We start from the raw sequence: 27,072 nt of genomic DNA on the forward strand, positions 1-27,072 counted from the left end.
TTTTAAGGTGCACCTGTAGGGTTTGTTTAATATTTGGCTATGTTTGTAAAACAACATTTAAATTATTTATTACTTATTATAATCTATGACTTATTCCAGGACACATTTAATTTGTAATGACTTAAGCATTCTATTAGTATCTCGTATCTAAATCTACTGTATGTGTATGATTCGAAATTAACGACAGTAAGGCAAAGTTTGTCAAAACAGACAAACATAATCCACTCATTTTTTTCCCCTTTTTAATATTCATTCAGTATTCCAGCAGCTATTTAATATGCATGTTATTTTTTACAGACTTATATTACACAGAAACAACAGTTCTAGCTCCGAACACTGGTTTTCTTTGCAGCTTCCTCTTGGCAGAAGTCATTATTTTTTTAAACCGTTATAACCATAGCAACTATCATGAAAAAAAATTACAAGTGCAATATGTGAGAGAAAAAAAACTTCACAGTACAAAAAGAAGAATAAACTAACAGCTTATAAGACAGTACTTAAAATAAAAAATAATGAAAAAAAGAGTAACGAGTGCTTGCCTCATTTATACTTGTCATCACACTTCAAAAACATGATTTTGATTAAGAAAAATGTGTACATAAAACACATACAGCACACAATATACTTCAACTATAAATGTAAGCTTACATTTGCATGTACACACATGCACAAATGGCTTGACAGCAATACTTTTTCTTTTTTGTAAACGTGTCCACCATGGACCTACCAAGGACCGACTAGAATAGCAACCGGAGAAAGTTTGACCACAGGACAGAACTATTTAAAGAAGTGGGACTGGATGTGTCTGTAATAGGTAAACATTATCTGGCCTGCTAGACTGCTAGCTACGATGATGTTACAGGGTTTTGAACAGTATGCCATTACATCAAACCTTCACAACAGACATTCATAACAGTCTGACATGAAACCTCAGTACCAACATATGGCCTGTGAAGAGCTTATATTATTGAACGCATGATTCAGTTTAGCGCTGGTCCATGTATTACACATGTAATCTCCGGTTGCAAATCTAATCACAATAAAACTCTTTTCGATTCACTCACACTTTCCATGTGGCTTTAAGAAAAAAGGGGTTAGGAGGAACGTGGCCGTTTTGTGCATTGGTCCTCGCCCCAATGGTTTAGGGCTGTTAGCTGGCTCACAGCCATGCCTTCACCCCTTGGCTCCACATGTTTTTACCGATTAACACTGATTAATACTTTAAGTGGTTCGAGTTTAATGCCAGAAGGCAGGATTACCAGTCTCTGACAAAGACTTGGATTAACGTCAATCCTCAAAATCGCACCCAAACATAGGCTTCCGTTTTATTCACTTTTATAACGTGAAAAAAAGGTATGATGCGATATGTATAAAAGTAAGTCATTAATGCAGAGTAAATTAAAGTAAAACTGAAAAAAGAAGACATCTTCATGAGAACATCAACAGCAGTACCATGGATATGGATATGGATGGAATGTATCATCAAGTGCCACTAGAGGGCAGTAAACATTCATATTCAGTCCGAAACTGCCGCTGGAGCTTCACAGCAAAATGTAGGGGGCCTCAATTGTACAAAAGGACTTGTTTCCACTTTGCACTGAATGATATACCTACATGCACAGAAGTACCTCAAGTTTGGAGTACCCTTCACAGAACTACGATACAGTAAATTGTTGAACAGACACCAGCAATAGTAAATTTGTACCAACATCCTTTCAAGGTTCCCAGTTGGTCCATCTAACAGAAACCGTGTTAAAATCTATGTTAAAAGCTTTAGCTTTAGCTCTCTTCCGCAGTCAAAAGGACAATACCACGGAAAAGAACAAAGAACAGTGACTTTTACAAGTCCTTCGAGTCCTTTTTTTTAACCACAATAGATTCTCAGCTTCAAAACTTCTCCAAAAGTCTCATAATCCTAGTTGAGCGTCCAGGTATTGTATCTGGAATCAAACCTGGCATCACTCCCCAGCCACCAATGCTTTTCCACTTATTCCCTCAGTCCCTCAGACAGTCTTCCTCCGCGATGCCCTGTGCCCGCAGCTCCTCTAGGACGTTGTCCAGGTGCCCGGAGTCAGGGTAACCGTGACCGGTCAGGTTGGAGCCAAACTCAGTCTTGTGATGGACTTCATTCCAGATGACTGTGTCTGCCTCGCCGGTCGTGCTTGAGGTCCCCACAGAGAAAATCAGCCTGCGGTCCCATGCAACCAGCAACAGCTTCAACACCTGAGGTGCGGGAGGGAGGAGGTTAGCCCATCAATTTATCAACAATATTTTTAATAATTTATGCAAGAGGAATACAGGCGATTCTGGACTACACAGCATTTAGAATGGAGATTGTCTACTGAAAGAAAAATATAGGGCAAATCCTTGTCTTGGAAAGTTGCCAAAACTATTTAGGGCTTCCCTTCAAAGTTATAGGGTCAGTTTCGCAGACCTGGATTAAGGCTTACAATAAAAGACTAGGTTACTACAGTGCTGGTGAATAGATCACAAATAAATGTTTATAGTGTAGCCTTGTTGCTTACAGTGAAATAAAGTTACCAAGTATACAATGCTGCATAACAACTAGACATGAAAATGCATTATAACCTAAAGATGTAATAACATGTCTAAAAATGTAATGCAGAACACATTCATTAAATTATTTGGAATTTATTACATTTCTGATTGAGGTAAGTGCAACATTTGGTTATAATAGCAATCAAATGCAATATTCGTGCAACGATCAATGTTACAATTATCAACAAACATACTGTTAAACAGTAATAACAATAATAATTACAGCTGTGTCTCTGTCCTGTCTTTTTACTGAGATTTACTAGTCTACCGCTTAAATAATTTTTGGCTCTATCAATACAGACTGGAAATATATTCTGATTTATTATATAACATAACTATAACTTTTAAAATACTCCAGCATAAAAGCAATGGACACTGCATTAAAGCAAGCTGCTTTTCTATAAAATGTTTAGGTGATATACATTATTAAGGGATGTGTTTAAGTGGTGTAAATATTTGCACACTTACTAGGCGGCCTTTATCGCTGTCAGGGAGGTAGCAGTGGCGGGGGAAACCACGAGCTGTGAAAGGTTTTCCAGGGTTTGGGTGTTCAGGGCCCTGTGACAGAAAGAGAAAAAAAAAAAAAGTTCAGACTTTACTTAGATCACTGACCATTAAAGAATGACCATCCACACACAATAAACAAATTATACCCTTATTCACAAAGCCAGCAGTTACACAAACTACAATGTTCATTAGAATGTTTTTGGAATAAAAAAATACAGCATTTTACAGCTTAATATGCAGCAAAGTAAGACACATTAATTTTCCATCACTGGTTAAGTATGTGCAGTGGTCAACAAATAGAGTAAAATAGATTGAGTAAGCGAATTAGACCTTATGGACTGGTTTCCCAAAGATGGATTAAGAGTTGTCTTGCACTACACAGCATTTTGAATGGAGATTTCACATTTATTAAGCTTTGTCTAGACTAAATTTTACTTTCAATGTCTGTGAATAAGGTTCTTTATTTAGTTATTTACCCACTTTAACTTATAGTCTTAGAGAATTGCCAGGGCATCGTAAGGTTAAGAAACATTTTTTCGAAAACATTGTAAAATCCATTTTCAATTGATATTTATAAAACAAAACAACATTTAAACTTACATTTTTTGTACTTGAACTTAAATTAAAGACCTTTTAACACCCGTTTGTTCTGATTTGGAACAGTTAATGATTTCACAAACTCAGAGCCTTTTTAAACACATGCATCTCATTAAATAAGCTAATGAATTTCTGTTTGTTTACTGGTCAGACCTGTCCAAAGTGGGAACAAAAAAGTAAAGCTCCACATCAGAGTGCAAAATGTTCCCCATTTAAATTAGACCAAAATATGCACGTGTGAAAATGCTCTAAGAGACAAGGCTAATCTAAAAAAAAAATGCTAAGACTTTCTTTTTCTTAACCTTTGTTAAGTATCTGGCCCCTGATTTGCAGTGGACATTATTTAAAACCACTCGTGATACAGTCTTAAGTACCTATATAATCTTATAAGAATAGATTCATCTGGACTTAAGATAGAGTATGATGCTTCTGTTGCATTCTGAGGACTCCTACCTGAATGCCAGGTGGTATGTTGTAGATAATGCGGATGGTTTTGCAGTCAGGGTGTCCAGGCAGTGAGTGGGGGATGACGTGGTACTCCATCTTGCCTGGTGGCTGGTTACCAGTCTTTACACCATAGATGGTCTTGCAGGTGGGGCACTGCAGGCTGCCATCTTTGTTTCCGTTGTTGTACATCGCCACCAGGCACTGCAGGTGGTACTGGTGTCCGCACTGAGACAGACGGCCGACTGACTCAGCTCGAGAAATACCACCCACGCCAGGACCTTTATAGCCAGAGGGTCCTGCCAGAGCCTCCATACAGATAGTGCAGTCCTGCAGGGGCAGAAGTGAAAGCAGTAAGTACTGAGCCTACCAGCAGAAAACACAAACTACAAACAAAGAGAGTGTAGGAGACTTACCTCCTCTGGTGGGTTGCGAACCTTCTGCAAGTACCGCCTCACGACTTCCTCAGGAGTTCTGCCTGTTGATGCAAAAAGGGAGTATGGGATCAGCAAATGTTCAGCAGTAAGATAATATACGTAATTAAATCAACCCCCTTTTATTGCAAGGTATTATTTAACAACCTAACAGCATATAATAATAGTGTGATATTATTAATAGTGTAAAAGTTCTCTGGACCTTTGCGGGCTTGTTTCTTTGTAGTCTTGCGGCAGCAGTGACCCAGGCCTGGCACTGGCTTGATGTCACTCTTGCTGACAGGTGGGGGGTGAAGCACCAGTTTAGGGGGACGAGTCAGGCAAACAGGAAGTCCAGCAGCGCTCATCAGAATGCCCGTAATTCCTGAAAAAAAAAAGAAACAAAAAAGTTACTTCTGTACTTTTACTATCATTACGGTCACCTTTTTTCCATTTTATTTAGGATTTTACTCACCAGCCAGGGCTGGGTGAACAGGGCTGGACCCATTTAGGTTCTTAACTGGGACTGTGGGGACCCTGAAACACACCAGAAAACATTATTTAATTAAACATCCACATTTTACAGACAATCAAACAAGAAATGCATCACGTCTTGTGTAATGCCTGATGTGTAATGTGCGGAGTGATTCACTGAAAGATTTTTGATTATGTAATGGACGGTATGCATATTCTTTGGATGAGGTGAAAACAAATTCTATCCCAAAAAGGAAAAATGTTAAAGTAAAGAAAACATTTAAAAAGGCCATTTAAAACTATTTAAAAAAAAAAATAAATAAAAAAAAAAAATCCTGCTTAAAGAAAGTTACTGTCTGCTTTCTACTAGGGGTGGGAATCGTTTACTATCTCACGATTCGATTCGATTCCGATTTTGGGGGCCACGATTCGATTCAAAATCGATTTTTGATTCAAAACGATTTGAATTATAAAAATTTCTGCTTCTGGCTTATGAATCTTATTGAAAAAAACCCTCCATAATATACACTGGTCCTGGAGCAGGTAATGTGTTACAAAAACAATAAAATGTGCAGGAATGTGGGTCCTCAGTGACAGAGGAATCACTGGGATATCACAATGACGTTAATGAACAATAAATAAATAATAAATAACACTGCTTTATTACCAGGCTACTAGCGGTGGTGTGTAGGTGACGCTGCTGGGCTGATGTGATGATAGCAGTGGAGCGCTAAAGTTCAGGAGCAGCTGCTGATTAACTAGTTAATTTAAGGTCGTTGTATTTCTTCAGAAAGGGGGCAGGAGGTGGAGAAATTAATTCATATGGTCCATTCCTTAATTCCTCTGTGATGAGGAGCTGAAATTAGCTCTGATTAGCTTATTGTATTTTTCCGTTCCGCCTTAAATGCTGCAGCCCGCTGCCACCTGTAGCGTTATTTAAGGTGGAACTGGAAAGTTAGCTAGTTAGCTAGCTAACAGTTACTGAAACTAACTACTAGCGATCTTTTTTATGCTTGTTATGAAGCATTCTGCCATAAAACATTGAAACTACACGTTAATCTAATGTAATATAGTGCTTGTTCTGCCATCTTACCGGTGATTCTCAAACACCTACGCTCTGTGTGTGTCTGGAAGATCTCCGTTTGAAAGGACAAGCGCTATCCCCAGGGTTGCCAGGTCCAACAAAAATACCCAGCCCAAAATCAGTCTAAAACCCGCCCCTCAGAATCGATTTTGGGACATTTTAAATCGATTCTGAATCGTAGTAAATGAGAATCAAGATTCTTATGTGAATCGATTTTTTGGCACACCTCTACTTTCTACTATTACATTAAATGGTTCCTTCTGACACATTAGCTTAATTAGTGTACATTTTCAAATGAACTATGAATAAATAAAACAATTAAGAAAAACAAAATCGATGGAATTATGGTACAATTTGAGATTTGTGGCTCTAATAATGCACTAAATGATGTCTTAAAGAGTCACAATTTAACTCAATCACTGTGAAGCCAAGTGATTTAATAAACATTTGATGAAATGCAGAGTTAGGAAAGAGTATATACACGTGCTTTTCACTGTTGACATATATATTTTAAAATGAAATACGACTCGAAAATCATTAATCAAAGTGATCAGAATTGGGGAATATTTGAAGAACTAATGATGCACCAAATGATTTCTTAAAGAGTCATAATGTAACTGAATAGCTGTGAGGTCAGTGGTTCACACGGCTACATGCCATGTAATCTGGCGGTTCTTTGCATAATGATGGCATCTGATCTGAGGCCAATCAGAAATAGGTGCAAAGCTGTATGCCTCACACCTGTTAACACACACCCTCCCCACACACACACACACACACAACCTGATGAAATGCCAAGTCATGAAACAGTATATACACACACACACACACACACATACACAACCTGCTGTCAACTACTGCATCAATTATTCATTCAGACCTACGAGCTTAAATCAGTGTACATGTTTATATTTAGTATTTGTATAATTGTGGTATGGAACTCAGCACTAATCACACAGTAAATGACTTCAAATCAATTCAAATGTGTATCACAACTGAATGGTAGTGAGGTCAGGTGTTTGTGTGGCTTTATTCCACATGATTTGCCGTATCTTTGTATACCAATGATGGCAATTCGAGGCCAATCAGATATTAGTGCCAAGCTGTCTGCCTTACACCTGTTTTACGCCCCCCCTCTCCCTCTTCCTCTTCCTCTTGACCTGATACAATGCTGAGTCATGATAGAGTATATAAACCAGGTCACACCTTCAGCCAGATCAGCTGGCTGCTGGCAAAAATAATCGTTCTAATTTTATCACAACCTGCTGTTGTTTGTGTTGTTAGTGTAACACTATAATCCTAATTAACACCTTTTATTATTGTTACTGATATGAAGGCATATTACTCAGTCTATAGATTTAGGAAACTAATATTGTATGTATGCTGTTTCAAGTCAGGCACAAATTGTTTAATGGTTCTAGAACAGTAAGAGAGACTATTAAACTAGAGGGGTGATGACATTTGACTTTTTTAACACTTGTAGAAGTATTTTCATTGCACGATTGATACTAGGGTTGGACAATAGTTAGATATCAAAATATATCGCGATACAAAATGTTTCAATAAGGATATTATTATTTTTTATGAACACATTTTCAATATTTCGAAATACATTCATTTCAATGGATTATTTAATTCATTTGTTCATTAATATTTTTTTTCGGAAGTTTGTATGTACATTTGTGGCTGTTCATATTGATATCAGAATATATTGTATCAACCTAAATTAAGAAATACACTACAATATAAATTTGACAAATTGTCCAACTCTAACTGATTGATGATGACTTTATTATCATTAAATAACAAAAAACGTATTTAAAACAACTATTAAACAAGATCTATGCTCAATTCTGACCAATTAATTACACATACAAACAAACAAACAAAGAACCTGAGTGTGGAGGACCCCATGCCCTGCACATTGTAATGCTGTTATGCACAAGCTTGTTAATTGTCTGATTACACAGTGCAGGGGGTCTTTCAGGACCAGGGTTATGAACCTGGCACTAAAGGCCAGCTTCCTAGAGTTTCGATTAAGCCTAAATTTTAAGGCTTCAACTCAGATCAGCTGAGATTTCCTACTGGACACTGTTGGGTTTATTTTGTTGTTGTTGTTTTGCTTAGCCTTAATCTGGCTCTAATTAAAGGCTTATTAAAACTGTGTATATCAATCATTTTATATCACGTAAAAAAAAGAACATTACTGATTTGAAAAAGTTTTAAATCAACTTCTATTCTTTATTGTCAAAAGCAAAATACATAATCCCACTAAAACCAAATGAAGCAATTGGCAACATCATCGCTACTGAATAGAAGAAAAGAACAACAGAACAGACCAAAAAGATTTTTAAAAAGATACTCACGGGTTAACCTTGATTACAGTCATGCCGTCAAAAAGTAAAGTTCAGATAGATGTTCTCCTCTAAATCACCAATAGGAGGTCTTGTATTAGAGTTACAAAGAATTAGAGAAACAGCTATGTTACTGTAACTGGTCCTCTCTCTCTCTCTGAGGAGGAACGAATGCCTCTTCTCTTCCTGCACTGCCTCTTATAGAGCTAATCCACCTGTTTCCATCTGTTGATGAGCGGCTGGGAAAGGTGAGGCACGTCACACAGCTCGGGATTACTTTTCAACGTCACACTCCAGCACTCCGCCATAAGGTGCCATCACAGCAGCACTCCCACACACACACGTATACAGTATACACACACACATACAGTACACACACAAATCACATGTGCCTCCTGTTCTTAGGCTGGTGAAAGCTGCTGGTTAAATATGGTATCAAATTTCATTTTGACAAATATACATTTGCTTACACTGACACAATGTGAGAAACACTGACTGAAAGACAGACAGACAGCCAGACAGGGTAATTTTTTAAAATATAACTGATTGCTTCTAATAAACAACGTTAAACATTAATTTTGTAATAATTTTTTGTAGTTTAATGTTTGATATGATTTTCAAATAGAGGAAGAAATAACACTGTCAACATTAATTATTATTCTACACTACAGCTCAACTGTATAGACAGCACAGACTGAATCGGTTCAGAAAAAAAGTAAAATAGAATAATTTAATTCAAAGACTCAAGCAAAACATCAATAAACTTGATGTATGTGGAAGGTTTAGTCTATCTGTGATTGACAGCTTGACATTTTTTTCCACACTGTATTGTCCATAAAATAATTACTCGGTAAGTGATGAGGCTTGTAATAAAATGATTAGTCCAAATAGATCATATATGAAATCTACCAGCACACTGGTTTACTGCTCTAGGGGATGATGGGGAAAATCTATAATAACAATGCTAAAAAAGGTTAATTATGTGACGCCTGTAAGGTCAGATTTTATTAAGATACAATATAACCAAGCATCTCAAGTGTTCCCTCACTCCCACCGCCTCATCACCATGTTAATACGGTATTTCATTTGATAGGAGTAGATTCATTAAGTAGAATTAATGTACATATGTTGGTATTTCTGGGAAGCATGCATGGATTTTTCCCCACATTCCCCACATTACCATTTTGGTAGTAAAATGATCGAGATCATTAAAAGTCAATATGGTGCGCTTCTGAAAAACTTATTTCATTTGATAGGAGTGAATGTATTAATTTGATTTAAATGTACATATGTAGGTATTTCTGGGAAGCATGCTTAAATCTTACTCACATACTTTCAGTAACTATCACTATTCTGGTAGTAAAAATAATAGAGAACATTAAAAGTAAATATAGTGAGCTTCTGGCTAACTTATTATTTAACAAATTAATAATTGTATCATTTTTTGTTTGTTTTAAGCACTAAAAAAAGACTTTTGGTTGGTTGGTGGGTTTTTTTGCCACGTAAACACAGTGCTGTTCAGATGTTCAGAATATAGATTTATATAGATTTTTTATATTGAAATATGAATTAAATATAAATAATCTACCAGATTTCTCTTTCAGTGTTAAAATCCACAATTAAACAAAACATTTTTAATATAAATAAGATCCTATTGTGATTATCTTTTCTTGAATATATTATTTCACATTTGTAATATCCATTATTAAAAAGTTAGAAAGGAAAAATAGGATTAATCATAATGAACCCATCACACTTTCATAATTAATTACTTATTTTTAGCAATTGACAGTCTTAGTTAATTTATTTTATTATAATTGTTTCTGTCACACAGACCCACACAAAAACTTAACTGAAGATGATAAAAACCTTCTTAATTTTTAACAGAAGTTAAAAGATCATTTTGGAACATGTGTATTAATTAATTCATCTTAACACCTAGACACAATGTGAACATCTGCAATACAGATAGAGATTGTGGCAAATAGATGTAATTGGCAATTAAATTAGCTATTATTCCTGACATAAACGACTTTACATTTTATTGATATAATATACACAAATAACATACTATCTACACAGGAAACAAGATCACATTTAGAAAGAGAGTTAATCTGACCAGAGCAGAGTAGGTCTCTCAGGACCATACTGGAGCATACCACATACCACACTGCTCCAGATCAGTCATTGTGAGTGTGTGTGTGTGTGTGTGTGTGTGTGTGTGTATGTGTGTATGTGTGTCTGTATCTGTCTGTTTACAAGCACGAGTGATCGTTCATGACAAGTGCCCATAGACATGTAGGTTAATTCCCTGAATGAAGTGCTGTTGAAAATACGTTTTAGAAAGTGTGATTCAAATAATGACAGATGGAGAGACATATAAAGAAACAGCTACAGAGAAACACACACACAGAAGTGGAAGAATAGAGTGGGGGGGTGGCTAAACCTCTGGTCACGTTTGCTGCCAGCTAATCTAAGCAGCATTACCATGAAACCCATATGGCCCGCAGCAGTAATCACCAAGTCACCTAATGATCCCTGAGCAGCTGCAGCACCTGACTGACACTCAGATGGGGAAAGAACAGAGCAGGTGTGGAGAGCAGGAGGGACGACAAAGCGTTCAGGTCAGGGTCTAGCTGAAGTTCCCTCTCACTGACGACAGTCCTAAGTCACACTCACTTACACTCACTCACTGACGAGACCCTCCATCTCAATCCCCACAAAATCCTTTTTACTTTCTGCTCAACACACTGACTGTCTGCTGAATTTAGAACAGCAGATTTCACGATCAGAACCTTTTAACCGTTCAGAATAACAGACTACTAGATTTACATTAGCAAAAGCTTTAGAAAACTACCAATTTTTTTGTAGTTTATTTCTATTATGGATGCAGAGAATATTTAGTAACCAATAATATTTGTCAGAAAATGTCAAAAAGCACCTTTAGAATAAGTGAGTATAAGTCAGAATAGCTCATTTTTACTAAACAATATATTTAAAATATGTGGTCAAGATTCCTTTAACCTTACAGAGAAGGAAATGAGGGGTTGAAGCTCATTTTTAGACTATAATCACTTAAATGAAATGAAATAAAGCATCAAGCATCACTTACCAAGCTCTGTATCAGTTTACTATCTCCTCACAAACTGTGTTTTCTGCTTGAGCAGATTTGAGCTCTATTGTGCTAAGATAGTAGCACAGGCTTAGCTAGCTAACTTAGCTAAATAGCTAACTTTGTTTACCAAAAGACAGACTAGGTTTATGTATGTAAATTCCAAGTTAGCAAGCTTACATATGACTCTAGTAGCACTAAACTATGACAAAAATTAACAGTTTATGTAAAATGTATTATTTTAATAGCACTGCTGTCAAAAATTCTGACTAAAATTACAGAGTTTGAGTAAATGTATGCACTGCTATCTGAGGTAAATTCACAACTACAATTACAATGCTTAAGTAAATGTGTGACTCCTGAGGTATAATTATTATTTGAATGGCATTGTGGGTAAATATATTGTGCGTTTTTGGCATATATATGTATGGAACACAGGACATATACAAATACATTTAGCCTATATTATTTATTTAAATGGTAATAACTGCCAAAAAAAATATTTTTTAGAATTTGGGCCTAGGCCATATGTTTCATTTTCTTCGTTTCTGACAAGAAAATAACAATTTCAGTGTATTTCTATGTTCTCTGTTGGCCATTTTAGCAATGAATCTCTTGCTGCTGCCCCTGTCAATTCTGCATCTCTAAGTCTTCCCTTACTGCTGAAACTGAGACTTAGTCCAGAGTTAGGCTGAGCTACAAGGTTCTGTCGTGTGAGCTGCCCATCACACAAGCTGTCTTCTAAAGCTGTTGTGGATTTGAGTGAGCTAGACATCATCCTGTTTAAGATTTCTCCAGTTTTTAAAATTGTTAAGTTTTTAAAAAATTTTATAATTAATGTAAATATATTAAATATATTTACAAATACAGTAACATTCTAAAGTTTGGATGCAAACTAATGAATGCTGTGTTTTTAAGAATAATAGTGAACACAGCATTCCTACATTTCAACATTTCCATGTGAACATTTTTTTTAGGCCAATACATTAAGAATGTTCTGACCCAATCCAGATTAAGTATCGGCTACTTTACGCCCTATTCCTGCACAATCTCTCATTTTTAGTGCTAAGCTGCTGTGTAGAGGCACTATCAACAAAAAATATTCTATCTATCTATCTATCTATCTATCATATATAATTTTATTTTCATTTTTGTTGCAGTAGTGTATTCCTGAAATATATATTTTTTCATTCAGTGTTTTGTCTCATCGCCAAGAGTATTGTTATCGCGAAAATACCATGAAAAATTGTGATATTATTTTAGTGCCATATCGCCCACCCCTATGCGGAACTGTTGTCTGCAGTTTCAGCGTACTGACTGTGTTTGAGAGCCATTTCTCCAGATTTCTCCAGATTTCTCCAGATGGTGTTTTTAATGTGAGAGTTCGACAGGCTGTTTATTTTTTTGGTTTTCTTTGGAGAGAGAGAGAAAGAGAATGATAGAAAAGAGATAGAGGGAAAGAGACAAATAGAGAGAGACTGCTGATCAGACAGAAACACTGTCCAACCATCTGGGGTCTGTGCTCTCACCTGCCAAACACTGTAAGGATCAAGTCTTCACACACACACACACACGCCTACACACACTCAGGAGAGGAGTTTCCCTGAGCTGCACTAAGTAGGTCTCTGTATCTAAAGCTCTCTGCGCTCTCTTGTGGTTCCCTGAAGCAAGACAAGTGTTTGTAACCGGCTGAGAGCAGAATTTTACACAACAAGGAAAAAAAACAGAACAAATGTTTAAACAGTATTTCATTACAGTATTTTTTTTTTTTTTACGATTCAGGCAGTTTTTTGGTATATAACATTTGTTGCTACGGGTGGGACTTATAAAAGGCTTAAAGGCTTATTATATTGTCAACACTAGGGGTGTGCCATATCGTATTGTACGTGATATCGCCAAAAAATTGAAATATCGTAAACAATATTATTATACCCTGAAATATCGTGCCATATTACCCACCCCTAATTACCTAATTTAGCAAAAGAAAAAAAATATCACACTGTTCTAATTACACATTATATATCTACTAGAGACAGATTATGCCTGTCTAGTATCATTTATTTTACTTTAATCCTGGATATTTGTAGATATTTGGAGTTCATTACTAGTATCATGACATTCTGGATCATTGACTTCTATTACAAATCTGATAAAATTATTTGTTTTTAAATATCTCAGTTAGCCATATCATATTGCATGCAATAATAAAATTATAAATAATTCAAATTATAATTGTTATATCGTTAAAAGTATCGTTATCGTGAAAATACCATGAAATATTGTTAAATTATTTTAGAGCCATATCGCCCACCCCTAGTCAACACATTACAGTACATTGGATATACAAATATTTTAATCTTTAATATATAAAGAAATCAGTGTGTATTTCTCTTTGCAAACTTCAGAACCTAAAAATGTATATGCATGTCCAAATATTCCTTTTAGCTAATTAATGAATTTAGCTAAGCTAATATGCACTTGCTGCTGACATAGACAGGCATATGAACACAAACATACCTTCGCTTGTCCCTGAGGAAAACTGGCTGCCAATTGAATAGGATTCTCTGGAGCATATGAACATACAATTTTTGGCACCATTCCTAAAGGTGAGGGCTAGAGAAGTATAAAAACCCCAGGATCAAGCTGCGAAAATGTGAAATAATAATGGTGCTCCATTCAGTACTTCTGGGGTGAATTGTGGAGTTTGTTTATGATAAGGTAAGAAAGCTATTATTATCCAACTGATTAATGATCTTGTTGCTGAATGCAATCAAATCTCATAGCAATGATTTAAAAAGAAGTAGAAAGTCTTTCATGAACACCAGGAAATTAATTAACAGGTGACCCAAAACATTTGTCCATGTAGTGTACACTTAAAAGCTTATCCTTGGTTTATAGGTTTAAAAACTAAAGTAAGCAGGGTTTAAGTATTTAAAAAGAGTGAGAATGAGAACATGTGAGAAAGCGAAAGAAAGAGCCAGACAGACAGACACAGACAGGTCACAGACAGGAAGAGGCAGAGACATAAATGTACATTATACATGCTGTGGGTCTGTGTACTGGCAATTTAAACTTGAATTTGATATAATATGCATCAAGAGACAGGGTTTATGATTCAATATGTCGCAATATATAGGATCCAACATACAAAACTGCTAAAAACAATGTGTTTTTGAAGAGTCAATACAGTGTAGGTACAAAAAATATAAAGATATTGTGCTAGTATGTTGAGGGGACAGTATACATACAATAATGATAAATTTACAATTAAGACACACACAGTGATTTTTGTAGAACACATGTTCGGAGTGGTGGGCAGCCATCGCTGCAGCACCTGGGGAGCAGTGAGGGTTAAGGGTCTTGATCAAGGGCGTCCAAACATAGATATCACAACCACAACACTGCCATCAATGGCCCAGTGCTCTAGACGTACAATTATATATATATATATATATATATATATATATATATATATATATATATATATATATATATATATATATATATATATATAATATGGGATGGGCAACATTTGGCAAATACTATTTTTATAACCATCTAACCACAGGGTTTAAAAAACAAGTATGAAGCCATGATAATTTCTGTCCATCCTTATACATAATAGTAGTACATCATACAATGTCATAAAGAACATAAGCAGATCTATTTTAGATCAGCTCACTGACCGTGGAGGTTTGAGGGCAATGTGTGATGATTCAGGCACCCAGCTTACGCAGTCCTACCTGGGGTTTTAAGCTTCTGTTACTAGTTAGCTCATTTACCCTCCCAGTTCTGGTACAAACAAATAAATTTTGCACATTTGATTATTTAATAAACTTTTTTAAAAATATTTTAAATATACTCTTAAAACTAATTATGTTTTAAGAGTTTAAAAGTAAGTTTTAGGATAAAATGTCACACATTCAGCATTAAAACATGCTGGATGAACACATTTACGGCTAATATTGTCCACTACTAACTAAAACGTTCCTGCAGATTTGTGATACAGAGAAAACATAGCAAAAAAAGAGGCAGATGAATGCATGTATGAGGGAAGATCACAGCAGCCTACACACAGTCAGGCAGGAAACATACACCTCTCATGTGTTCCACGGCTAAGCTCAGGTGCTGTGGGCGTACAGCGACCAGTCTAGGTGGGTGATACTAAAATTAGTAATGCAACAATCAGGAACTTCTAGTTTCACAATCTTTCTGTCACAGTCCAAACAGTTTAACAGAGATTTTGTGAGAGAGGCATAAAGGCCAAAAGAGTATAAAAGTGGGCTTTGGACTAAAAGCTTGCTGGTTTAATCTCTTGGACCAACAGGGGGTTGGGGGGGCAACCAACCAGTGTTTTCTCCTGCCTTAACATTCATGGCTGGTATTATGTGATCGCTGCCAAAAACGAGAAAGGTACTTTAGTACCTTCCTTAATTCTTGTTGATGTACTTCCCCGTTTAAAATATACTACAGCACATGTTATTACATGTTGACACTGCATCAGCATTTTTTTTAACTTTTTATAAGGATTTTATAAGGAAGTGTGTTTTTTATGTTGTGGAAATTTTAATTTTATTAAAAAACTACAATACAGTATACATCCTTGCTTGTAGTATCACAACATACTGTCAGATATTGATTCCTAACCCCCTGTATTATAATATATATTACATCCGCGGGTTCTTGCCAATACACAGCATAAGTTATCAGCAACGCCAAAAATTGGAAGACCACAAAAGGCAACTCAAATAGATAAAGGAATTTTTTTTTTACAACAACTAGTGAAGATTAGGAGAGAGACTGTAGGTGTATCATTGCAAAGTTCTGCATTTAAGATATACCTTTATGTATCTAAACACAGGGATGTTTACGTCAAGATGCAAGATATGTTTTTATGAGCACTGGTAACACTAGTTACATTAGTTCCAATAAAAGTGGACAGATACAACTAACATTAACTTGAGTATAAAGATATAACTGGAGTTAATTATATCAAGCATTACACATCAATTCTCAATCATGGTGCCATGCCATCTATGCTAGAATGGCACAGAAGAAGGCAATTAACTACTGCAAACTAGAATAATATAACAGTTATCTCAAGTTAACCAAAAACACCTAGATGATCTGGCGGAGTTGTGAAACAAAGTGTCAAAGGCAGACAAAAACATATTTGTTTCCATGCCTATAGTCCGTTTGCTCTGGTCTAAATCTTTTGAGTTTATAAAGCTTGGTTTGGTTTGTTTTCACACATGCAAAAAATAATAAATCGCATCAAAATGGGTCACAACAAACCATGTGAGAACATTCCTTCCACCTAGTCGGATCTCTCTGAGGGTGCAACAAGAAAGTAAAGTAAAAAAAAGTTTTGTGTTTTGGACTAGAGCAGATTTCTGTGTAAATTAATTATTGGGACAGATAAACATGGGTCCTGGGCTGATGAACACCTAACAATGCTCTTCAATATAGGAACGCCATACTACCTGTGAAGCATGATGGTGGTGGTGTATTGATTAAACTCACTGTTTAAATTAAGCTCTATGAGAAAATTGTCAGGACAACATCTAGTGATCAAACTGCATCTTACAGAACTGTCATCAAAGTCAGACAAGCACATCTGCCTCACAAGGGTTAATAATAAAGATGGTTAAACTTTCAGACTAGCTTAATCAAAGTTTATATCTAAACCCTGCTATGGCAGGAAATGCGCAGTTTGTGCTTAAAGGTCTACAAATGTCAACAAACGGTAGCAGTTATGCAAGAATGCAAAAGTGAGCCAAAAATTCATGTACAGCAAAAGATACACCAATTAACAACTACAGAAAGCATTTGATCGCTGCTACAAAAGGTATAACCATCTACTGAATGAACAAGGGCAGGTTTACTGGTAATTGTGGATAATACAATAAATAGTTGTTTTTGTGGTGTATATTACAAACTCTGTTAATTTCATTATTTAAAACAAACAGACAAAAACCTTCCAAATACAGATTTACAATTCAAAATGCTTTGCTGTGTCGAATATATGCCGAAGACTACAGAGAGCTGTGTACCCTGCATTGTATCCTCTACCATAGCCTGACACACAGCCTGACACATATCTATGTATGTATCTATGTATGTACCTATGTATTCATGTATCTATGTATCCATGTAATACATCCATCCACATGGTTGGGCGCGTGCTTCTAAACGTACGTGTCGAAAGCTGTGCACTTTGTTTTTACTCAATACAGGGGTATAAATTGGTCTTAAATTCAAATAGTACTAGTCCTCATGCTGTTTTTCGCTATTTTTGCCACTTTTCTTGATTCTGAAGTTACTTTTTGTTGGGTTTAACAACTTAATAGGCAGGCATTTTAATAATAAATGCCAAATCTTGAGGATTTCTATTTAAGCTTTAGTCTTCATGTTTAAAATCTGAAAATCATTATTGGAATACAAAATATAAAAGTGAAGTACAAAGTAAATTTGCAACTGTCAAAATAAAATGAATAAAAAATGATGTAAAGAATCTAAAAAAAGAAAAAGGGGTTTGTATCACCTACACTTGTAGCTCGTATATAGGCCAAGGCCAGTTTTAATAGGGACCCATAATTTCCATAATAAAAGACAATATGGTCAAATTGCAGAATTGAGATTTAAAACAGATTTTAGGACAAAAACCATTAAAACCCTAAACATATAAATAGGAAAAAAGAAAAATCACAAAATAGGGCAAAAAAAACTCCAAAAGTTTAATTGCACCCTAAAGCTTATTACGGAGTAGGTTAGCTGAGCATCATTTTTGTGAATGTGTCGCACATAATAAACAAAACTTTCCAACATCACACTCATCTAACTGATCAGAATGCCAGAGTGTGTGAGCGAGCTTGCCTGTTGGCTCGTCTAAGCTGTCCACAATTCCTTCCTAAACCTCTATTCACACTGCTCCCCTTTACAGATCCAGCCTGAAGCTGTGGCGTTCCAGTGTCTGAGACAGGCTTTTGTCTCTAAAGGACAGCGTCTGCGTCTGGCTCCCTCACACAAACACACACACACACGCACAGTTTGCCCAATGAACCAAACTCTTCCAGCACCATCACCACCTTCAAGACAGACCGAATCTTCCCCTCCCTCATTTACTGCCCCCCCTCCACTTCATCTCTCCACCTCAACCACCCCTTAACTGCATTGTGCTGCAAATACAAACAAAGCTACTGCCAGCCAACCAACAAAGGTTGCTGTGGATACGCTAGCTGCACACACACATACATACTCTCACACACTTGCACAATGAGGCCAAAAGGGGCCCCGAAGAATGAGCAGAGCCTGGGAACTGAGGAAGGGGAGAACCAGAACTGAGCGAGGAAAGGGGGCATTCTAATGAATGATTGACCTGTTGACATTGATGGAAGACTCCCAGCTCCAGTCTAGAACACTTCCTTTAATTTCCTTTACTTCCAGCTCTCTGAGCTGAACACTCAGCACTATTACAGACACTGGAGATCTATGTGCTTCTAACGATGCCAAAGTAATAACCTCTCTCTTGCCTTACACTCTTTTCAGGGAAAAAGAAAACCTTAACAATGACATTCAGTGTGCAGGAGTTTAGGCACCTAAGCAAATTTGATAAAAGTTTAAAGACTAGATTATAACACACACTACTGCACTATTGCAAGATGTTCCTGTTTTAAAAGAGGTAGGAGACTTATATGAATATTAAACATATCTTGCTCCAGATTCCCCTTGAATTCCCAATGTAATCATGCAAAATTGGGTTTTATAAATAGCTTTGTTTATAGACCATAATGAAAGACAACAAAAAATGTGATGGGAGTGAATTTCCCAGTAGTTTTGATGACATGAGCAAAAAAGGCATAAAATAGTCACTAATAAACAACCTGAAGGAAAAGTAGCTTAAACATAGTCCAGAAGACCAGCGACTACTTGTTTAAACTAAGCCAAATTAATAATGCCATAATGATACTCAAAGTTTAAGGAAGAGTACATGTACATGCACTGTACATAATAGTCCAAAATCAAGGCATTTACATGAGCTGTATGAAAGACTTGTCCTGTTCATAAGCACAGTAGCATAGTTTTAAAAAAAATATGTGGGACGTTGATAAGGAGGGTACCATATGAGAACATTCTCTCTGCTAATTTGGGGAAAGCTGTCTGGGGTGGGAGCAAGTCATTAATTTGTAATTAAACATGGAGCAACAGCGAAGATCCAATTTGTTTACAATTGTAGTAATTACCTGGACAATATACCAGGTTAAACTTCACCTGCATAATACATTCAGCATAAACTTGCAGGGCACACCTGATAGTTGGGTCGGATTGAGGTCAGACCAAATTCTCACAAAAATCAACTGCAGCAGAGTTTCTTTGAGCTGGACCAAGACCAAATCCTCTCAAGGGTTTCAGTGAAGTTGGTGTGGTCTGCATCAGGTTGTGATAACTGTACTCACACCTGTCCAAACAAATCGTACCAGTGTGAACTCATCCTAATCAGCATTCTGGCAAACATAGACCCTGGAAAGATAAATACCCAACAGTGCTTTTCAATTTAACAATTTTATACTATATGTGAAGCATGGTGGTGGTAGTGGATGGTGACACCTGGACTCCCAAATGCCACTGAGGCTACTGGTTTAAACTAAGTCAAACAAATAACGCATCATGGTACTCAAAGTTCAAGAAACTACGTGTACATGCACATACTAGTCTGACCAATACAGACCTTAACCATATTCAGTCAGGTGATTAAACTCTAATATAGGCAGGAAATACATGTTATTCAAACCTGAAAACATGCAAACCCCTGGCCTAGCGCAATACTTCAGTAAAGGGCTTGTGGCGGCAACTGTTGCTATGGAAACTCACCCGGAGGCGATGAGCGCCCGTGACTGTGCCATGGCAATCCTCTGGAGGGCAGGGCGGCTGAGGCCTGCAAGGCTGGAGCGTGGAGGCAGTGGGGCAGCACAGGCTGCCGACGGCACAGGGCCAAGCACCCGGGCAGAGGGGGTGGGGGCACAGGTGGTCGAGGTTGAGATGAGGGCATTGGAGGGTGCAGACTGGGCACCGCTAGGCGCCAAGGCAGTGTGTGGAATGGTGGAAGGAGGTGGCGGTGGAGGAACAGTCGGGGGAGGCGGTCGTGAGGACGAGGAAAGGGACAGAGCAGCCGTGGCTGAGCTCAGAAGGGAGAGCGAGTGTCCAAAAGCACCACCACTGCTGGCGCCTGAGGTGGAGTTCCTGTGTGGAGAGAGCACCCGGGAAAGAGATGGTGGGTGGGGGAGTGTAAGGGAGTACGAGTGGCTTCGTGGGGCAACTTTAGGACTAGGGGGCTTGGGCATGGGTGGAGGTTTCCGGCCTAGAGTCTGTGCTGCCATGCCCGGAGTTTTGACACCGAGGACCAGCATGCATTGCTGACAGGAACATGGCTGACCTAGGGATGTGATGGCACTAGCAGGGAGAGCACCACTGGGATAAGCGCTTCCATTTCCTCCAGTGATCCCTGACACTCCCACCCCCAAGTGTCCTCCGCTCCCATTGGATGTCCAGGCGTGTGGTTTGGGCAAGGGGCCTGAGACCAGAGGGTAGGCCAAATCCGAGCGCCTCTGGACACGGCGACGCCGCTGAGTCTGCCGGTTGATCTGGGTCATGTTCTGCAAGTCGATGAGGTAGCAGAAGCCTAGTGGTGTCAGGTCCAGCCAGGGCTGCTGCCGGTCACGAGCCGCCTGAATGGCGATGCCCACCTCTGTGTCGTACGCCGTCCATGAGCCGGAGTCATTCTCCCACTCCCACACCCAGCCCTGTCCAGGAGCCGAGCGCGGGTCGTAGAAACTCCGGCGAACTGGCCGCAAAGTGCCTGTATAAAACAGTGAGAAACGTTAGTCAGTACAAGATGTTTACATGCGTAAAGTACAGATATTTAAAAAGGAAATATATTATCTGTTGTGTTTACTCACTTAACCCCCCTGCCACTGGCTTTTGTGCAGTGCATGCTTTATGTACTGCAGTGTAGTTACAAATTAACAACTAGTCAACAATGAAATACAGAATTCAACAATTTTACTAATCAACACATAGTAATCGTTCCATCTCTAAAGTGGTATTCATCCTGTAAAACCATTTCATAAACACAAAGTATCATTATAGTTAGCTGTTAACATTTCCACAACCTTAACTTTCCCAAAGTCATGAGTTGACTCACATAAAAAAAAAAAAAACCTTGCTGGCTTAACATTTGCTTAATTTCATTCAAACATATCTGACGAACACTCTATTCAACATCTGCTTCTTTTAATCCTGCGGGAAACACTGCTTATTATAACTATTCCCGATTAAATGCAGATGATGGAAAAATATTATTTCATGCATTTCATAACATATTAAATGTTATCATATAATGAAATCACTTCAGAGGTTCACATCTATGTAACCCAGGTTCAAGCTTATCTGGGTTAGAAAAAGTATACTAATCATAAAACTCAGTATAATTAAGCAAATATGTTTCAGACATAAGAGCACATCAGTGGAAGTCCGCTGTGAAATAGGAGACGAAACATAACTTCTGTACGAGCAATTTATGATTAGCCCATAAAAATATTTGACAGGGCATGAAATGCAACAAAAGGGTATTCATCCGACCCCTAGTTACCCTCATGACCTCACTTCATTGCTATTCGTATCTCTCTTCCTCGCTTATGTTTTTTTTTTTTTTTTTTTTTTTTTTAGAGTAATGGGTTGTCGCCCTTGGTCAGCCCTCTTTTCCAAGTCCCTCCATCTTCCCATGTGGGCCACTCAGCCTCTTACAATAGCTTTTGTCAGTTGGTGGAGGGTGATGGACTCTCCCAAAACTCTTTGGAGCCAACAATCCATCCCTTTGTTTTGGTTGCACTTCACTCCACATTACTGCTTCCAGCATATTCCGCCTCTCTCGTCCAGGGCAGTGCACTTATTGCACTGATGAGGGTTAATTTGCGCAGTCATTTAATGATTAAGTGACCTTACTGTGCTTTCATTTGGTTCACAATTAAGACTGCACAGAGAATAAGCAATAGCAAATAATAAATTAAACTTTCATACTGCAGTATCTCACTGGGGTTACCTTCCTTGCTGCACAACAAAACATACATACATTTAATACACTTTGGCACTAAGCCATACATTCAACAGGCTGTAGTAAAAAAAACTGCTCACAGGAAGCAACTACACTTACACTTTTGAGTCTGTTTAACGCACGGTGTAAAGGGGCAGGTGTGAATACAGTAACTGCACTTGTAAATGAATCAAAACAACCTTGCAGAGAACCTTGAGAGGAGCTCATCTCAATCAAACCCAAACAAAATAAAAAAAAAACTATGTTTGTGGTACAAGTACAAGTGATAATGGTTTTTTACATTTTTCACTCTTAAGGCCTTTCTGGACGAAATTAGTTTCTGAGGGGGACATCTGTGAAAAATATTCACACCTGTACTGTATTTTAATAAACGTGAGGTAACGAAACTCAGAGACGTGCGTCCAGATGGGACTAAATATACCAGATGACCAGGAAGTTCAGCGAAAAACAGTAAGTAATTCATTCTTAGCGGATGTCTGAGAAAAACACATACAGTACATGGATGTTCCGGACAGTAATAAAATCACAGACGACGACCCCCCCCCCCCCCCTCCCCATAAAAGAGAAAATTATTCCAGGACCCCCTGAGAAATTAATCCCGTCTGGATAGGGCTAAAGGTAACACAAGTTTACAGTTAGTTCTGTATCAGTTAATAAAGCATAAAGCAACTTATTGGTGCCATGGTTGTTAACACTATATGGCATGATGTTGCCCTAAGGTAAGAGACCATTTTTTGGTTATTAAACCATTCCATTCCATTAGGGATAAACAAATAATATCAGAATAATATTGACATTTCTTAATAATTGCTTTTTTTAAGTTAAGTGTACACCAAGAATATAGTAAAAAATATAAATAGCCAAATATACTTTTCCACATATTTTTTTGCACATATTTAGATATTTTTATTTATGACCTACTTGAGCAAGGATTCTATTGTACGTATATATATACACATATATTGTAACATTATGTTAAACATACATCTAAAACAATTAAATACATCAAAATTAAGGTATGGTACGGTATGGTTTGATGTAATAACCAAGTAACCATGTTAATTGTTGCCCTTATAGTGTTTTGTCACACGACCAAAAAAAAATTAGCCGCAAAAATAAAGTTACCTTTAAACACTGTAATAATATTTAGGAGCCATTTCGCCCACCCCTAGCCAGGTTTCCAGGCTTTTCCGTGTTCTAGAACTTCTGAGACAATAAATCGTCCACAAAAATAGTTTGTAAGACCCTATTTAGGTTCATCTTTACAGAATAACTAAGAATAAACGTTTATTAACATTCAGTTTGCTTTGAACGCCGTGCACGAGCTGCACACCATCTCCACGAATGGGCGTCAATCTGCAACTAGAACTTCACAGATTTTATTTATAAAGTGACATCCATCTTACCGGTGTCTTGGCGAAACTGGTGCATGGACTGCAGGTCGATGATGTATGGTGAAAGTCTGGAGTCGACCTGGCCCAGAACCACGCTGCCGGCGCCCCGGGGGTCGCTGCGGATCACCGCTTCGATATGGTGAGACACAGCCGGGCTGTACGGCCGCCAGCGCCCGTGCTCGTTCAGCCATTCCCATACGACCACGGCCGACGCTAACAACATCGCACGCTTACAAAGAAAGACAGAACCAGCAGAAGATTACAGAGGCTTCGATCTGTGCAAAACAACACTGGTCTTTATTAACTAGCATTATTTTGCAGCAGCTTTTGTTACTTAGTTAATAAATCAATAAAAGCACTGTAAGCTCATATTCACGGTATATGAGCCAATCTAAGTTAGGTTAGCTTATATCCCGTTTTCAGTTTAAAGCCATGTAGCCTAGCACAGCTAACGCTAGCTCCCCACCTTTAGTATAAACACACTTGCAGGTAGATTCAAACCACGTCAACGCTAGTCTAACTAGGTTATATAATGTTAAAAAAGTCAAGAGCACAATTTAAGGTTGACAGGTTTATGGGAGCGGAAGATATTTATCTAGTTAGCTAGCTAGCTAAGATAGCAAATCAGTAAAGTATGGGCATAGCTAACGTTTGCTAACTAATTCAGCTAAGTTAGCCCACAAGCTAACAAAGCATAGGACACAAAACGAGCCGTTTCACAAACAAAATCAAAGCCGATTTAAATACTACGGAAGCTTGTAACTAGCTAAGCTTACACGCATTATTGTTTAAAGATTAAGATGATGACATTAAGCTAGCCTAGTTAGTGTTAGCTAAGCTAACTGGCTAATACACAGATATCGTTTGTATGCAGGTTAGCTAACGCTAACGCTAGCTAACGTCTCTGCGTGAAATACACAGCTAGCTCTCGCCTTTCACTGTTGACAGCTTCAGTTAAACACAGGAGAGACAGACAGCTAATACAGAACAGCGACACAAATAAAAACAATAAAAATACCTTCAGCCTTCTTCTGCACTCAGATAACCGAAGGCGACTGTAAATCCCCCGGCAGATACATCTTTATCAAGCGAGCCGCCGAGCTGCTGTGCACCAGTCTGGATAGTTTTCCAGTGAAATCAAGTTACTGAGGTGTTTCCATCCCGGTCTCAAAATACACTAACACCGCAACGAAGCGCAGGAATATCGCGAAAGCAGCTCGTCTTACTAGATAACTGCTAAACCGTCATTTCTGATTGCACTCCAGCTTTTCAAGTCTCTTTAACGTCCAGCATTTTTGCAGGATGGTGATAGACTCCTGCTTGTTTTCGTGCATTTCTTCAGTTTCCACGCCCAACCACGACAAAGTGGCCAATCACGCTCCCCTCCTTCCACAGGCTCCGCCTTCCAGCCTACAGAGCAACTCTGTGCAGACGTGCAGTCTCTGCTTGGAGTTTTTAAGTGTCAAATCAAGCGATGAATGTGTTTTTGGCTACGATCACATTACCAGGCTTAGGTGACTCAAATCAGATTTTTGCTCAATGTGGCTCAGATCTGATTTTTTTCATGGCTGTGTGAACGTGCCAAATCTGATTTTTTTCAATTCAGATTTAAGTCACTTTTATATGTGGTCCTAAATCGGTATTTATCCAATCCATGGACATGCAGCATGAATGTGAACTGACAAATCGGAATTTTTGCTTTTACGCATTCGCTACGTGCTTCTCTCTCGTACCCACACATCTCTTTGCAAAAACAGCAAAAGCAAGCTGTCTGGCCTTTTTTCTCCTCCTCAACCTGAGCATGAACTTCAGACCAGCTGTTTGCTCCCAACTCCGGCAAAAGATGCTTCATATGAGCTGCTAACGCATCCATTTCCCTTTATAAAGCTACGTTGTCTCTCAAATATGAACTTTTTTGATGTTCATGAAAAAGGCGACGTTTATACAGAAGTTTAATAAATTGGTTAGTATAACGTTTTATGAACATTACAACTGTGCACTTTCTGTTATCAGAATGTTCATTCTTTCTCCTAATAGCAAAGAACAATGAGTAATATTTTGTTGTTGTTGTTTAATTAAATCTTTTAACGTTGATGGTGGATAAGCAACCTTTAAAGAGCCTTAATTTATTATTGCCTAATAAGCATCGGCTAGTAATGAAATTCTGACACAAATTCTAAGTTCATTGATAGGGTTTAAATGGTTGTGGTTCTGAATCTACACTCACAATGCTTTTTTGCCAAAAATGCCCCCCCACAAATAAAAATCATAATAATTATAATCATAGGGTGGTAAGTACAGCCCAGCACGTCACTGGGGTTCAGCTCCCAGACCTTCTGGATTTAAACACCAATCACTGCCTGAGGAAATTTAGAAGGATCATAAAAGATCCCCCACCCAAGCCACTCACTGCCTGTTTTCACAGTGTTCAAGTGGTAGGAGGTTCGAAGGCATGAAAACCAGAACCAGTAGTTTCCAAAACAGTTACTTTTCCCAAGCCATCATCAGGCTGTTGAGCTGCCCGCAGGACACTGTTCTATCCAACCTACTACAGGCCACCACACCTGTCCTAGTTACACTGCACCCACTTATCTGCCCTACACACACCTGTATAAAGCACATCTAAATAAAAAGTACATCTAAATATTCTGAGTTATATATTAGAACTGTAAATTACACAGTGCAATTGTGTATGTTAATAGTGTAAGTTTATGTGTGTAGCATAAGTTAAGTGTATATATATATATATATATATATATATATATATATATATATATATATATATATATATATATATATATATATATTTCACCTGTACTAATGTGATGTGACAATAACTCTGATTTAATTGTAATAATTATTATTTAAATACATTTTTTTGCACAGTAAAAAAAGTATACAAGCTATAAGAAAGGAATACAAACAAGATACACATAAGTACATCGTTTTTATTGCTAGAGACAAATGATATATTTAGATACACATATACATACACACATTTACATACATACTTATACAAAAACA

At 37.7% G+C, this 27,072-nt stretch overlaps 1 protein-coding gene across 1 annotated transcript; it reads right to left on the reverse strand.

The window, feature by feature from the left end:
• Positions 1-225: 225 nt before the first annotated feature.
• On the reverse strand, positions 226-25,389 carry dtx4a (deltex 4, E3 ubiquitin ligase a). The gene is made up of 9 exons (XM_007255052.4): positions 25,067-25,389; positions 24,061-24,277; positions 20,416-21,400; positions 4,996-5,057; positions 4,744-4,905; positions 4,524-4,585; positions 4,117-4,437; positions 3,028-3,117; positions 226-2,223 (listed from the first exon to the last, which is right to left on the reverse strand). The coding sequence occupies exons 2-9, from the start codon at positions 24,269-24,271 to the stop codon at positions 1,996-1,998; spliced, it is 2,121 nt and encodes a 706-aa protein (XP_007255114.1). The 5' UTR covers positions 24,272-24,277; positions 25,067-25,389; the 3' UTR covers positions 226-1,995.
• Between the last annotated feature and the right edge of the window lie 1,683 nt (positions 25,390-27,072).

Source organism: Astyanax mexicanus, chromosome 8, assembly GCF_023375975.1.
Source record: "Astyanax mexicanus isolate ESR-SI-001 chromosome 8, AstMex3_surface, whole genome shotgun sequence".
NCBI lineage: Eukaryota > Metazoa > Chordata > Actinopteri > Characiformes > Acestrorhamphidae > Astyanax > Astyanax mexicanus.

What these genes read in the sequence shown, in the direction of transcription:
- dtx4a (XM_007255052.4), bottom strand. Translation starts at nt 24,271, where the DNA reads ATGTTGTTAGCGTCGGCCGTGGTCGTATGGGAATGGCTGAACGAGCAC. An exon ending in CCAGTTTCGCCAAGACACCG is followed by an intron (nt 21,401 to 24,060) that starts GTAAGATGGATG and finishes TGTTTTATACAG; the next exon opens with GCACTTTGCGGCCAGTTCGC. An exon ending in ACAGCGATAAAGGCCGCCTA is followed by an intron (nt 2,224 to 3,027) that starts GTAAGTGTGCAA and finishes CCCGCACCTCAG; the next exon opens with GTGTTGAAGCTGTTGCTGGT.